General features: G+C 40.8%; 1 protein-coding gene across 1 annotated transcript in view; it reads left to right on the top strand.

Moving 5' to 3' along the window:
* Nucleotides 1-14,439, top strand: part of sh3rf1 (SH3 domain containing ring finger 1) — a 33,464-nt gene that overhangs the window by 9,958 nt on the left and 9,067 nt on the right. Inside the window, exons 3-5 of the mRNA XM_011472862.2 lie at nucleotides 8,863-9,138; nucleotides 9,554-9,649; nucleotides 11,756-12,061. Coding sequence (XP_011471164.1) covers nucleotides 8,863-9,138; nucleotides 9,554-9,649; nucleotides 11,756-12,061 — 678 coding nt within the window. The remainder of the gene's footprint in view (nucleotides 1-8,862; nucleotides 9,139-9,553; nucleotides 9,650-11,755; nucleotides 12,062-14,439) is intronic.

Below are 14,439 nucleotides of genomic sequence, written 5' to 3' on the forward strand. Positions count from 1 at the left end.
TCAGAGTTTGTCATTTAATGATAATGTATATGTTAATCTATCTATATAAAAGTGATGTTCATGCATTAACCACTTATTTTATATATTTTTATTTAACTAATAAAACATAAATAGTTCACAGTGAAAGAGGCATCGGTCTGTCAGTGCCCCGGTGCCTTTGTAAAACAAAGGGAAGAAAATAAGAGGCTGAACAAGCAGTAATGTTTACATTCCACTTTAGACTAAATGATGAAGCGTTTTGAACAGTATCGACTGGAATACTTCAAACGGGTGTAGTCAGCTGTCAGATTTCTTATCAGGTGTTATGAGTCACTGTGCTCATAGTCAAAAATATATGAATACATTTGGCTTTGCATTTAATATGTCTGGGGTGAAAACGACTTTTTTTTGTCTTGAACACAAAATTTCCCGATAATTACTGTACGTCAATGGGTTGCAGGCTCCTATATCGAGTCATGAAACATTAGCATCTCTGCCTAAACATTAGCTGCGTTTACATGGAGAAAATGGAATAAACGCCTGATCCGAATAAAAATGTGTCATGTAAACACACCGTTCGGAATACTCTGCCCCAATCAGACTCATTCGGATCGAAATTTCCTTCTGATAGGTGGCTTATGCCGATTATTGATCCGATTTTGGTGCATATAAACAGTTTATTCCGATCGTGGGTCACTACTGGGCTGGTTTACGTCATGCGTAGATGGTGTGGCGCTCCAGAGAACGCTTTGGAGCGCGAACAGGACTGGCTGGCTTCTCTGCTCAGAGACATGCTTCGTAGACTCGTAGCTTCCTGTTTGCGGGCAGGGCAGGGTGCTTTGTTGTTACGGTTTGCTCTCTGGAGGAGGCTTCGGACCGCAGTCTGCCCGGCTGCGCTGCGTGAACCAGCTGCTGGACTCAGGAGAACTGTGTCTCTCAGGAGAACTGTGTCTCTCAGGAGAACTGTGTCTCTCAGGAGAACTGTGTCTCTCAGGAGAACTGTGTCTCTCAGGAGAACTGCGTCTCTCAGGAGAACTGCGTCTCTCAGGAGAACTGCGTCTCTGAGCACAGGAGCTGCTTTTGAATGGTGTGTGAGCTGGCGGAGGCGGTTTTTTGAATGCTAAAATGCCGCTCTGTGCAGTCCTGAGAAACCTTGTAAACAATCACGTGAATTCAACCGCAGCTATTTAACAAAGTTTGAATGTGTACTGAGGTTAATTTATTAAACCTAAATAGAATAGACTAGGACTTGATGATCCCACAATGGAGGATTTGACCTGTTACCGTAGATTTAAAAAAGAAAAACATCTATAGTAATGACATCTCCAGTTGCTTCTCCAGTAGGGCTGCACGATATGAGGAAAACTTGAGATATGCGATATTAGTGACCAATATTGCGATAACGATAAATTTGCGGTAAATAAACAAATAGAAAAATAAACAAAAACATCATTCCCATTTCATTGCAACAGTTTAAAAATTATACTCCAAATGACCTTCGTCGACATGGGGGACAAACATCTAAGATAACAGGACTCCATCTGATTGGTCAACAATGGGAAGGCGTCCATCTGATTGGTCAAAGCATAAAGGGATTTATCTGATTCGTTAAATGCTTCAAGCTGCTAGAAGATTGTTTTAACACATTTTGGGTTTGCGATTTATTGCGATATTCGCCATCTTTTGCGATATGCATATTGCAGAGCTGGATATTGCGATAACGATAAATTTGCGGTATATTGTGCAGGCCTATTCTCCAGTAGTGTTTTGTTGTCGCTTGGCAACAACAAATGAACCATTAATAATGTGTCTTTGTTAACCGAGTTAATAAAGTTTCAGTAAGTGGCGGCATCCTCGTACACTTCACTTGGGAGTAAACAGCTGTTAACCCAAACAGAAGAAGAAAACATGGGCACATGCTCAGTAAATATCAGTAGACCCAGCCGTGTAGTCCAATTATGCACAAGCACTGTAAGAATCCTGATCGTAAACGTTTTCTTTTTTTTTTCCAGCTTTGAATAAAATATTATAAACATTTTAAGAGTTTGTATTATTAATATTATCAAAAACATACTTTAAATGCTTTAGTGGAAATGGACACATTTTCGCGCATGCAGGGACTGATCAGGTAGCTGTTACAGACCGGCTCATAACAGTGACTTGTTGTGTCCAATGATCTACATTAACAACATATCAAAAATTAATTCTAAAAAAAAAAAAAAAAAAAAAAGCTAAAGTAAAACATGTAAAACTGTTCATCAGTGCGTGATTGTATTTCATTGCGGAGGGGTTTTTACCCCTGACGTCTTCAGTGATAGTCGGTATGCTTTCACACACTGTTTCATGACTTGATATATGCCTGTAACCATACGTATTTTTGACTAATCTATTGACCGTAATCTATTGAAATCAAAGAGAAAAAACCTTGAATGTCGATGTGAAAGTCATGTCAATGAAACAAAAATACAAAATGAAAGTCAGTATCTAATAGATTCAGCTTTGGCTGCAATCACAGCACTCAGTCTGTGTAGAGAAGTCTCAATCATCTGCACACTGGAATTTAGCTCCATTCGTCTTTGCAAAGCTGCTCATGTTCTGTCAGGTCGCATGGATACCGGGCATGAACAGCACTTTTCAAGTCCAGCCACAGATCCTCTATGGGATTTAAAAAAGCTCAATTTCGGTCTCATCAGACCAAAGAATCTTCTTCAACTTGATCATGGAGTTGCACACATACCTTTTGGTGAACTCTAGTATTTTCTTCAACAGTGGCTTTCTCATTGCCCTTCTCCCTTAAAGCTTTGAGCGGTGAAGATCCTGGGCAGCAGCTACTAAATGCACAGTCTCTCCGGTCTCAGCAGCTGAAACTTGTAACTCCTTCAAAGTTGTCGTAGGGGTCTTGGTAGCATCTCTCACAAGTCTCCTACTTGCACAGTCACTCAGTTTATGAGGGCGGCATGATCTAGGCGATTCACACATTTGCCATATTGATTCCACTTCTTGATGATTGATTTCACTGAACTCCAGGGGATTTTCAAGGCCTTGGAAATGTTTTTGTATCCATCCCCTGACTTGTACCTTTCCACAACCCTGGTAGCCGGGAATACCGCTCCACCACACTCTGGACCCTTCATAGACTGGTGTTTTATAACTCAGTCACTTGGGACACACCCACACCTCTCAGGTGATCTGCATTTAACTGATTGTGAGACTATTGGCACTAATTGAATAGACTTCTATTGAATTAAACCATTAAATTTAAAATAGGATGAATAATTATGCAAACAATTATATTTCATTTCATATTTTTGTTACATTAACATTACTTTGTAGAAATCTGTTTTCAAATGGACATTTCTGACTTAAAAGAATATGAAGATTTTGAAGAGGAACTGGAAGAAGAGCACGGGTGATTCCAAGGGCTTTTGAAAGCTTCCTGTTGGTCTTATAGTTGGTGCTTCCATCTGGCCTCCAGACAGTTTGAATGGCGACAGACTTATATGTAGGACCTCATTTGGTCTGTGGTGAGGGAAACGAACAAGCACAGTAAGGCTTTGGTTAACCTGACTGTTTTATTGCCTCGTTGCTGCCTAACAAAATGTTTCACAGCTCAGGAACGTTTGGTGGGAACATCTCGGTTTTTAGTTCTTGGATGTCAATATTCAATTTAAATAGTAAACAAGCACTTTTTCAGAAACAAATACATAATTGTTTAAACAAAACACTAGTAACCTCAATAAATGTCAGTGTTGAAAAAGCATTTTGGTGGACTGCATTAAGACTTTTTTTATTTATTTAACATCAGCTTGAAACAAACTTTTCTAAAGTTCACAAAATAATTCACTTCGACTGACAGACTTTTTACTTTAGTATTTGTTAGTGATTAGTTTGGATAATATACTGTTAGTTGGTGGAGTTTTATGATTACCTTTTTTTCCGACTTTATTCTGATGGAATTGACTCAGCTTTACAGAATTATCAGGTGGTATTGTTGTTCTTAGCCTTGGTCCTGTCCCTGAACCTTATCACAGGCTTGGATTCTAAATGGCTGTTTTTGATGAGATTCCAGATTCCTTCAAAAGGCTCAGAAAAAAACGACAGCACCCATAATAAACCAAAGTTTGAAGTGTTAACCACTGACTGTATATGACAGGGCTGGCAAAGTGCGCCCCGCGGGCTGCATCCAGCCCACCTCCATGTTTGGTCCGGCCCACTGAACGATGTCAGAGACCCATGTTTTTTATTTTTTTTAATCAGGCCACACGATCAAAACGTAACATTTTCTTCCCCCTTCTGCAGTCTGTGTCCCGATCGGAAAACCTCTAAAGTCTCTGTCAAACAGAACAGAAGACAGTCTTTCCTTTCTATGTAGCAGTTCATCTTTCCCGGATTAGCTCGTTCTTTCAGAGTGATCATGCTGCTTTCTTTAAACAGCGTACTCTGTTCTGTGTCCTGATTGGCTGGAGACCTTGTCAATCAATCTCCTCTGTGTCTCCTGTACAGAAACACAGAGCTCTTCAGATCAGAAATCTGTGATCAATCAGATCTTTGTTTTCATTCTAAGATCCTGGACCACATTTCTATGAAGGTTTGAGAATTTAAACCAGAGAAAAGAGTGAAAATGTTCATGTCTGTGTGAGAAAAGTGTATTTAGGCAGTAAGGAGTTTTACTGCCATAAACGTCTGGAATCAGACTCTGTGGATTTCACCGATCACGGGTTATTTTTAGAACATAACTCCTGCAATAAACGAGGAAACTGTACTGGTGAAAAAGTAACACAGATATATGTATAGCTGCAGCAGAAGACATGGAAGCTTTTTTCATTAGTACTGGATGAGAAACAGACATGCAGGACACAGCTGCTGAGTTTTAGTGCAAACTGTGAGGCGTGAGGAGCTGCAGACCTCAAAGTCTCAGCAGGAAAATGACGGCAGAGGATCCACTATTTAATGTTTTTCTTTTTAATGTATCAGTATATTTTTTCCTGACCTTTTGTCTTTGAAAATCCCAGTTATTTGGTCATTTTTTATTTCATAAATAGTGTTATTTATTTTATTAAAAGGATTATAAATTTATAAAACTTTATTATAGGGCTTTACAATAAAAGAAAGATCAAAGAAAAAGAGTTCTTGTGGCCTCACAAGAAACCGTTTGGGGACCCGCTCTAGCATCCTTGTGGTGTTGGAAGATTTGTTGTTTTTTCATTCTTCCGATCATTCAAACACCACATGAACGCAGCATTTCTCTAAGTTTTACATGAGGTACATCAAGCCTTTGGTGCAACTGGCTCTTAAATGAGAACAAAAGTTTTTTACCTAAAAAACTCTAAAACATTCTGTTTTAAAATATCATTTTCAATCCAAAAGTTTTCATCTACATTCCATGTTGTTTTTTTCTCACTCCACGCATCGTCTCCTGGTCCGGCCCTTCTATCCAATTTTAGAACCCTATGTGGCCCGCCAGCCAAAATAATTGTCCACCCCTGGTATATGAGAACAGAATTGAGGGACTATCCCCCCAGCATTCCAAACAGGAAGAAACCAAAGTCCCATAGATTTCTATAGAGAAATAAACAGCTGTTACTCAGTCATTCTATTGGTCAGTTCTGCTACCCATTTTTTAACATTCATTCATTTTCATCTTCTTCCGTTTATTCCCTTTCGGGGTCACGGGGCTGCTGGAGCCTATCTCTGCCACTTGTGGGCGAAGGCATTGTGCATAGAAAATGAATGCATTTTGGCCAAATACAGCTAACCCTGAGGAGAAAACGTGTGTGAGCGTGGAGGCGGTGCTGGCTATGCAGACTTTTCCTGGAAGGGGCTGTTCTCATTGGTCTACGTCAGAATGTGAGAACCCACTCCGTTTCATGGGTTGGTAGGGCCTGGTGCTCAGAGAGCAGGTTTTTAGAGGAATACCACTTCAAAATACCACTTTGGGGTTGGGTTTTGTGAGGAATTATCATTGTAATACGCTTAAAAGCTCAAGATTTTGCTTTAGGCTCTTTAAGTGGTAGCGGTGTGGATTCCCTTCTCTGCTTCTGTGCCGGTCCCAAGCCCGGATAAATTGAGAGAGTTGCATCAGGAAAGGCATCCAGCGTAAAACATTGCCAATTTAACCATGCAACTCTTCCTCGAAAGAGAGGTTGTTTCGCTGGGGCAACCCCTGATGGGAAAAGCCGAAATAGAAAGAAGTGGTAGCGGTGTGGACTTCTTGCAAGCTGACTTGAGAGTTGTTGCTATAGAAACCATAATTCAGACTGACTTTAGACCAATCACAGCTTAATGACATTGTCTGGTTCCATTATAGCGGTGTCAGTATCGTAAACAAATGCAGACCAAATCAACACAATTTGGTTGATGCCCTTTCCACTCAGTGATGTCACACTCACTTGCCCCAGTTCTCATAGACACGCAATGGTTATAAAACAGAACACTGTTGCACTGTTCTGCAACTCAGAAATCATCTGATCTTATTGACTTCTTATTTTTATGTTACCTTGTTGCGTTGATTCCATGTTTATTCTCTCCATGCATAGTCCACCTGTTTCATGGTCTGAAATGAGCCTGTTTTTCTGAGCTCAGTCATCCATCAACTCTAAATGCAAATTATGCAGCAAAATTATGTTTGAAGCGTATTGAATAACACTTCAAACATATGGCCTACACACAGTGCTGGAAACAATATATTGCACTGTATTATTTGTGAAATTCTTTCCTCCTTTTTTTTGTCCTGGTCCTCTTTGACGTGCTAACAAATGAGCATCTTTTCCAGACAGCGCTACACCTCCCTTGGTGCCATTTATAGTACCATTAGAATTCAATTAAAGTAATGCATTTGTAATGGAATCAAGATGACATGAGGGTTTTTACCCCCACTAGTATGTGTGCTCATGCCTCAACACCATGCTGGTGGCGAGATCTTCAGCGACCATGTGATGTGCAGCGAATGTCCATGGCTGCCTGTCTGTTTGACAGCTCCAGGTTTTGAGCCTCACAGAAAGACTGACAGTCCCCTCTATATAAGCCAGACAGAGCAAAACCCCAGCGCAGGCTGCTTTTGGCAGCAGTAGCCTACCCCTGGCTCATTCTCTACCCCATGCTGAGACTCTGGATGTGCCCATGTGGGAGGGGACTTGTGTCTGGCATGTTCACTGAGGGGGTAAAGGCTTCTGTCTGGTCTGATTACCCACAAGTTTTCAACTGCTAATGGAGGAAAAGTTAGTAAAGGTCAGTTGTTGTGGAAAGCAAACAAGTTTGTCACTCAATCTCACATGACAGATTTTCAATCAGGTTTTTGGTCAAGTTTTTGTCTGTGTACGTGGCCTGAATATGCATTACTTTATTGTAATCTATTTCTTGCAGTATGACTAAGATCTGGCTGTTGGTGCAATTCTCCCCATCTGGCCTAATCTTTGAAACTACAACTGCTGATGTGCGTAGCGGCATACGAGTAATTCCTGTATAATCCAGTGCTTTGGAATAGAGCACAAAAATCCCTTCAATGCTCTGGTCAAATTGCATCATGAGCAATATAAGGGTAATTGCACACACCAGCTGTTGCCCTCAATGGGATTTTCTGTTTTTTCTCATTTTGTCTCTCATAGTTGAGGTTTACCTATGATGAAAATGACAGGCCTCTCTCGTCTTTTTAAGTGGGAGAACCTAAACAATTGGTGGCTGACTGAATACTTTTTGGCCCCACTGTATTTAAATCCATTTAACGTTCGTTTTGTCTGTGAAAAGAGTGTGTTAAACCTGACGTTTTGGTTTTTGATGTTTTGTCAAATAAAAAATAATTTTGTTTCTAGTGAATTTACCTGGTAATAGTGGTATAAAGATAAAGTTAAAGGTTTACTTCAAAAAGTCTCCCATTTTACAATGTATATTCAGTGAAACTGAGAATCATTTTTATGGCCCGCAGCAGCAGTCACTGACTGCAGGGACCATAATGTTTTCGCTAAATCAATGCAATCGATACAAACTTTTTATCTTAATCCACAATAAGAAGATGTCTAAAGGTCACAACAGCTTTCAGATTGTTTTTGTGTTTAAATAAAGTTTGTTTTTATACCAAGGACTAAAAACTGTCACAGTTTGAACTCGACACGCATTTCATATTTAAACGTCATCATTGTTTGTGTAGTTTGAACCTGCTCTGTCTGCTCACACAAAAAACAACATCGTCCTCTTTCATTTTGACCACAGAACTCCCTGCTGGGCTTTGGTGGGCTCAAAATCCCTGTTTTCTGAGAAGAGGCCCAGTTTCATCGGGTGGGGGTGGGGGGGGGGGGGTCTTTGGTATCCGGCAGAGCCAGAGAGCTGTGAGATTCAGACGGAGTGATTCTCTGCAGCAGGTTAATGTCAGCCCGGCTCAACATCACGGCTCGTTCAGTACTTTTCTCCTCCTCTGAGCTTTTAAACGCTTCATTGGTCTTTAACAGGACTGCAGATTTTTAACCCCTTAATGTCCGGCCCGCTTTCTGACTCAGGATCTAAGTTTCCCCGTTCTTTGCCCTGTTCGGATTCTGCTGTTGCATTTGGAGAGCAGATCAGTGGGCGTGTGTTTGTGATTCTGATCACTGCGTCTACCAGCAGTGGGATCAGCAGGGTGGGGGGGCCGTTTTTGACTAAAGCCTTTTTCATGGACACCCACTCTGAAAAGAGGACATTGATGCTGCTCTCTCCTGCTACTTCCCCTCACTTGCTTGCCCCTCTGTCCCTGAATGAAGCTTTCAGGCCGACACACAAACCTTTCTCTGCCGGTTGAACGGGCAGAACGTTGGGTGTCTGGAAGCTCACACTGTATCCGTGATTTTAAAACTGGTGACCTTTTTTAAGCAAAGTGTTAAGGAGCTAAGACAAAGCTGTCTCTTTTGTGGTCAGGGTGTACCGCAGCTCCCTTGTGCCAAAGCCCTATATAACTATGATGGGAAGGAACCAGGAGACCTCAAATTCAGCAAGGGTGACATCATCATCCTGCGACGACAAGTCGATGAAAACTGGTACCACGGAGAGATGGGTGGAGCCCATGGATTTTTCCCCACCAACTTTGTCCAGGTCATCAAGCCTCTGCCGCAGCCCCCGCCCCAGTGCAAAGCTCTGTACGACTTTGAGCTTAAAGACAAAGAGGCTGACAAAGACTGTCTGCCATTCTCTAAGGTGAGCTGCTAACTTCACTGCCACATGATCTTTTCATTGCAGTGGCGCCCGTCTCCCAAACCCTCATTCTCTTATGTCCCTAAACTGTCAAACACACCAGCGCCCACAGCAGCCAGACCTGTGGATCAACACCTGTAATTAGGCTGGAGTGAATGAATGTTAAGTACACTGAGGCACAGCTTAACTACAGTGATTAAGCTGTTGTGTCTGTCCAGCTGTTGGGTCATACTTTGATGTTTTGCTGTACTGTAATCAGTTCATGTGCCACATAAGCAAAAACAAAGCTACTTTGTAGATCTCAGGAGTGCCGTTTGTGCCTTACAGCAGGCTGTTTGGTTTCATTAAGCCTTGCACTGCTTTATTGTTCCTTTCTGGTATTTCACTCACGTGTTCCTTCTCTGTTTGGGACATTTAGGATGACATCCTGACAGTGATCCGTAGAGTAGATGAAAACTGGGCAGAGGGAATGCTGGGAGATAAAATTGGAATTTTTCCCATCTCATATGTGGAGGTAAGGACATGGATCTTTTATTGTGTTTTTTTGTGTACATTTTCCTAAGATGCTGTAGCTGCTGGTCTCCTGTTGTGCATTCATGTTGCACCCAAACTTGAAAATAAGCTTCTCCAGGTTCAATACCCCATAAACAAAACCCAAACGGACATTTAAGAACTAGAAAGTCTCAATGGCACCTTGACTTCAGTGATGGGACACATTTGTGAAGATAAATGGTTTTTGTTGGGATTTTTTATGCTAGATTTCTACACGTTTGTGTTTTAAAAACTGCTTAAACTATTTTGTCAAACTTCGCACTGACATTTCCATGTTTATAGTAAAAAACAACATGTTTTTGGACTGATGTGAATCATTGTCTGTGCTGAATGGAAATTAAATGTCTCAGTTAAAAAAAAGTGTTTGGGTAGACATGTAACGGCACCCCATGGTTAACTGAAAATTAGATTTTGACCTTGCGGTTATTCACACATGATGGCATTATGGGGCCTGAAAGTGCCTCAAACTTGGCAGTTTGGCTCATAAGCGTCAGTCAGATCACCCTGAAAATGAAAAGGCCTTTTCATGGATGGCTCTGTATGCATGTCCACTCTCACTGTTGAGCTGTTTTGGGTTTACTTCAGTCCCTTTCATACAGCTTTTACTTCATTTAGGAGAAAATGAAGGCCTGTCTTTGTCCTCATCACCTACTAATTTACAAAGCAGCTACAAGACTTGATTGTTCAACTTATGCATGCTTTCACATAGGACTGGGTTGATTAAAATCGATTACTCCATCTGAGATCGATTCAAGTTTAATAAAATCAATAATCGAGCCATAAAAGTAAAGATCGATCTTTCATGCCTTTCCTTTTCCAGAGACAGCAGTAAAGTCTGCTAGCTTGATGCTAATGTATAATGGAATTTCCCATAGGGCGGCTGATGCTAACGCTACTTCAACACTAACATTCATTGCTGACTAAATGAATAACTTTATTTACTCACTCACTCAATCACTCATGAGATTTCCAAAATCTTTTAAGGAAACATTTTCTTAAAAGTAACCATTTGTGGTCTAAAGCAGCGTTTTTTAATGCTATAGCTAGCTCCACCTAGACAAACTGAAATGCCCTCCAGGAGAGGCAGAACATTTATCTTTCATATGAGTTAGTTTACAGCCTTTACAATGTTAATGATCTGCTCATTTTTGTTGGAGTTTCTCTGTTTGATAAATTATATAACACTGTATGGTCTTAACAGTTTCACTGGTTTATTATTTCACTGATAAAATTTACAGCATGTGAATTGTATCAGATTAATATGGATATCTTCAAAACATTTATAGATCACTAATGTATTTCTATACAAATGTGTAAATCGTGTAAATTCAAAATCGAATTGAATGACAGCGAGTGGATCATGTGTTATTATACCCAGCCCCACTTTCACAGCATTCTGGCCTCTTGCAACCAAAAGAGACATCAACCCTCAGACCTTTCATAGGCAAACTGTGTTACATCTCACAAAACAACAACCCTCCACAGAGAAAAGTAACATCTGTTGCTGTTTGTGGATCACATTGTCTCCATGCTGAAGATCTTTTCAGGAGAGTCTGGAACATCAGCGCTCAGAGATGGGCAGACCATGCTAGCTTACACTCAGACCTGCTGCTGCCACACCAAGACTGGTGATAATCTGAGCAACTCAGATCTAAACCTAAAGCCACTTTAGGGTCAAACCTGCAGCAGTTGACCTGTTAAAACCCCACTCCAATCATCTTTTAAAAGATTGTCAAACAGTTCCCAGTAGTATATTAATCATAATTATGCTATTTTTAGCCAAAATCAAATCAATAAAAACCTGTGTCGTTTTCTAGAACATAGTTTCTGCAGAGCGGCAGAAGTTCATCAAAAATTCCACCTCTGAGTTGTGGGCGGGGCTGTTGGCCTGAGTGTTTGGTTTGTTTTTGTAGTATTTCTCTGATGATGGAGGACATATCTAAAAATAGCTTAGTGTTTCTTTATTCAGATCATTGTTAATCAGGAGTAAACAACAAAATACTGCTTAAAAAGATTGTATTGGCTGTTCTGTACAAACAAGAATGCATAACTTTTGTTCTTCTCTCAGTTCAACTCAGCAGCACGTCAGCTCATAGAGTCGGACAAACCGTCTGACTCCAGTGGAGACTGTGGGGAAGGGGCCTCCTCAGGACCCCAGAGCAATGGTGCCCAGCGAGCAGGGGAGAAGAAGAACACCAAGAAACGACATTCCTTTACCTCTCTCACTATGTCCCATAAGCCTGTGCTTGCTCCTCCCCCTCAACGCCACTCTATGGAAATTAGCGGGCCAGTCCTCATCAGCTCCAGCAACCCAACGGCGGCTGCTCGAATTGGAGAAATCAGCGGAGGGCTTTCCTGCAGTGCACCTTCACAAGTAAGCCTGTCAGAAAGAAGATGCTGTTCTTTGAATGATCTCCAACCGTTTTCAGGCCACAGACTGTTCCAATCTCAGACAGTGTTTTCACAGACCAGCCTGTAGGAGGCTGATGTGGGCCTCTAATCGTTATTTTTAGCCTCCAGTCTTTTTCTCAATTTTTGAAAGTAAAGTTTTATCTTAATCCTCTGTAAAATATCTGCAGCTGCTTTAAACTTTATTTGTTCACCAGATTTCATGTAGGAACCGTTGAAATCTGTCAAAGTGAAAGCTCATAAACCAGAGAACATCTTCAGCCTCGTCCAACTTTTGACGTGCAACGCATTAAAAAACTTTAGAGCAGTCGCTGTAGGAAAGTAACGGATGGATTTTCAACACGTGATCGAGCAAAGGATGAGTCGGATGTGGTGGAAAAAATCCAGAGGTTTTTCAAAATAAAACTTCCTTTAAAATCAGATTATAAATAAAATAGACAAATTTAGGTTGTGTATTTTTTTCTGTCCCAGCTGTCCCACAGACAGGTCCCAGTTCATGCTGGGGCCCTGGCAGCACTGATTTCAATGATATTTTTCCTGTTTTAAAGGTTGTTTTTGTATCTCTGAAACAGGAAATGTGACTAAAACTCAGATGTTCAAATCCAATGTGGGCTCTAATGTGCTGATTCACAAAATAGAATAACCGCTCCGTTAAGTGAGGCTGTGCTGGAAGAGTCCAGCTGCAGCCCTTTGTTTGCTTCAGACGTCTGTTTGTAGGAACTTCCTCTCCATCTGTCACCAGTCCGGTCAGCTTCTCTTTTCCCATCGTAGACACAGACGTGCTGCATTCAGGCACAAACATGCATGCGTGACTCGACTCGTTCACAGATGAAATGACTCCAGCTTTGCCCTCAGAACTCCCAGCTGCTTTGGGATTTTCAGCAGCTTGAGGTTAGGATCTGACATTTAGAGGAACAGACATGCAGATGTATGAGACGAGTGCTGGGTCTCCATGTCTCTGCTCCTCTGTGACCGAACCAAGAGCAGCTGACCACAACCAAAGGACACGTCAGTGTGATGAGACAAACCTCATCTATTAAACCATGACAGTGGGATGTCAGATCAGAAAAGTTCTGTCGAGTGCTCTCTTAAACTGATTTTAGATCTTTATTAAACTCTGTTAAGTTTAATTTTAAAACTTACAAAGGGTTATTTTTAAAGACATCAACTATTTCACTTTTTACCCTTTTACAGCTCACTCACTGAATATGAAGATTTTTCTGCATAAAACATTACGTTTGAGGATGAGGTGCATCTTTCATCTTAACAATTATGCATAAAATGCTGCTCATCTGTCTCTATATCCACCTTCTCTGTGGTGTAGCAAAGTTGATTGAAAGATAAGCTTGTGAAATTCATTTTTTTCATAAATATAAACTATGTGAACTAAAAGTTTGAAGACAAAGGGACTCTACCTGCATTATAGTGTATTTATAGTTTGTTTGTGTGCCTTTGTCGAGGCCTGGTTATCACAGATCAGGTAAACACAACCTGGTTGTTGTTTATCATTCTCATCATAGAAGAAAGAGGCGCTTCTGAACCTTTTCTATGAGTCATTTCATACTCCCTCATTATGTAGATGCTTTATAGAAAAGAGGAAACTTGTTGGCTCTTGAAAAGTGATCCGTCCTCGCTGACAAAAAGACTAACCAGGCATTGATTTATAATTTACAGTAAATCACTTAGCAACAGTGAAGGAAGCTCTTTGCCCCTTTTCTGTTTTTGCCCCATTTCTCTGTTTAAAAGGGTTGTTCAAGGCGGTGTACGGTTTTATTTTTTCATTTATTAAGACTGTTTCTCTGTACTACGACAAACAATCAGTCACCATGAAAGGAAAGAAACACAAATTTATGACAATAAACTCATGAAGTCATGAGAAGAACGTCAAACATTTACGAGAATTAAATTCCGCAATTATGAGAAGTGCAACAATGAGAATAAAGTCATAAATTTATGGTTAAAAAGTGCTTTTTGAAAGCAAATTGTATAATTGTTTACTTTAGATGTTTGTCTGAAGTAAATAAAATGTAAGGACTGTAGCTATTTCTTCTCCCCACACAGGGTTACTGCACAAAATGTAGGTAGTGACAGTGTGACACGGTGAGAGTACTGGCTCCTAATGACCGTGCACAAATACTGCATGCATGAGGTGTGCAGGTGAGAAGACACCCATAAGACGGCTGCACGTTCTACCTTCTTAATTTCTGACGGTCAGGCAAGAAGCAAAAAGTGTGTACTCATCACCTGAACATCACTACCAGGTTCCATTTGATGTACCAGCGTCTCACCGACTTGTTGTCAGTGTTCGCTATGGCCTGTCGCTCACAGAAAAACATATGCATG

This window comes from Oryzias latipes, chromosome 4, assembly GCF_002234675.1.
Source record: "Oryzias latipes chromosome 4, ASM223467v1".
NCBI lineage: Eukaryota > Metazoa > Chordata > Actinopteri > Beloniformes > Adrianichthyidae > Oryzias > Oryzias latipes.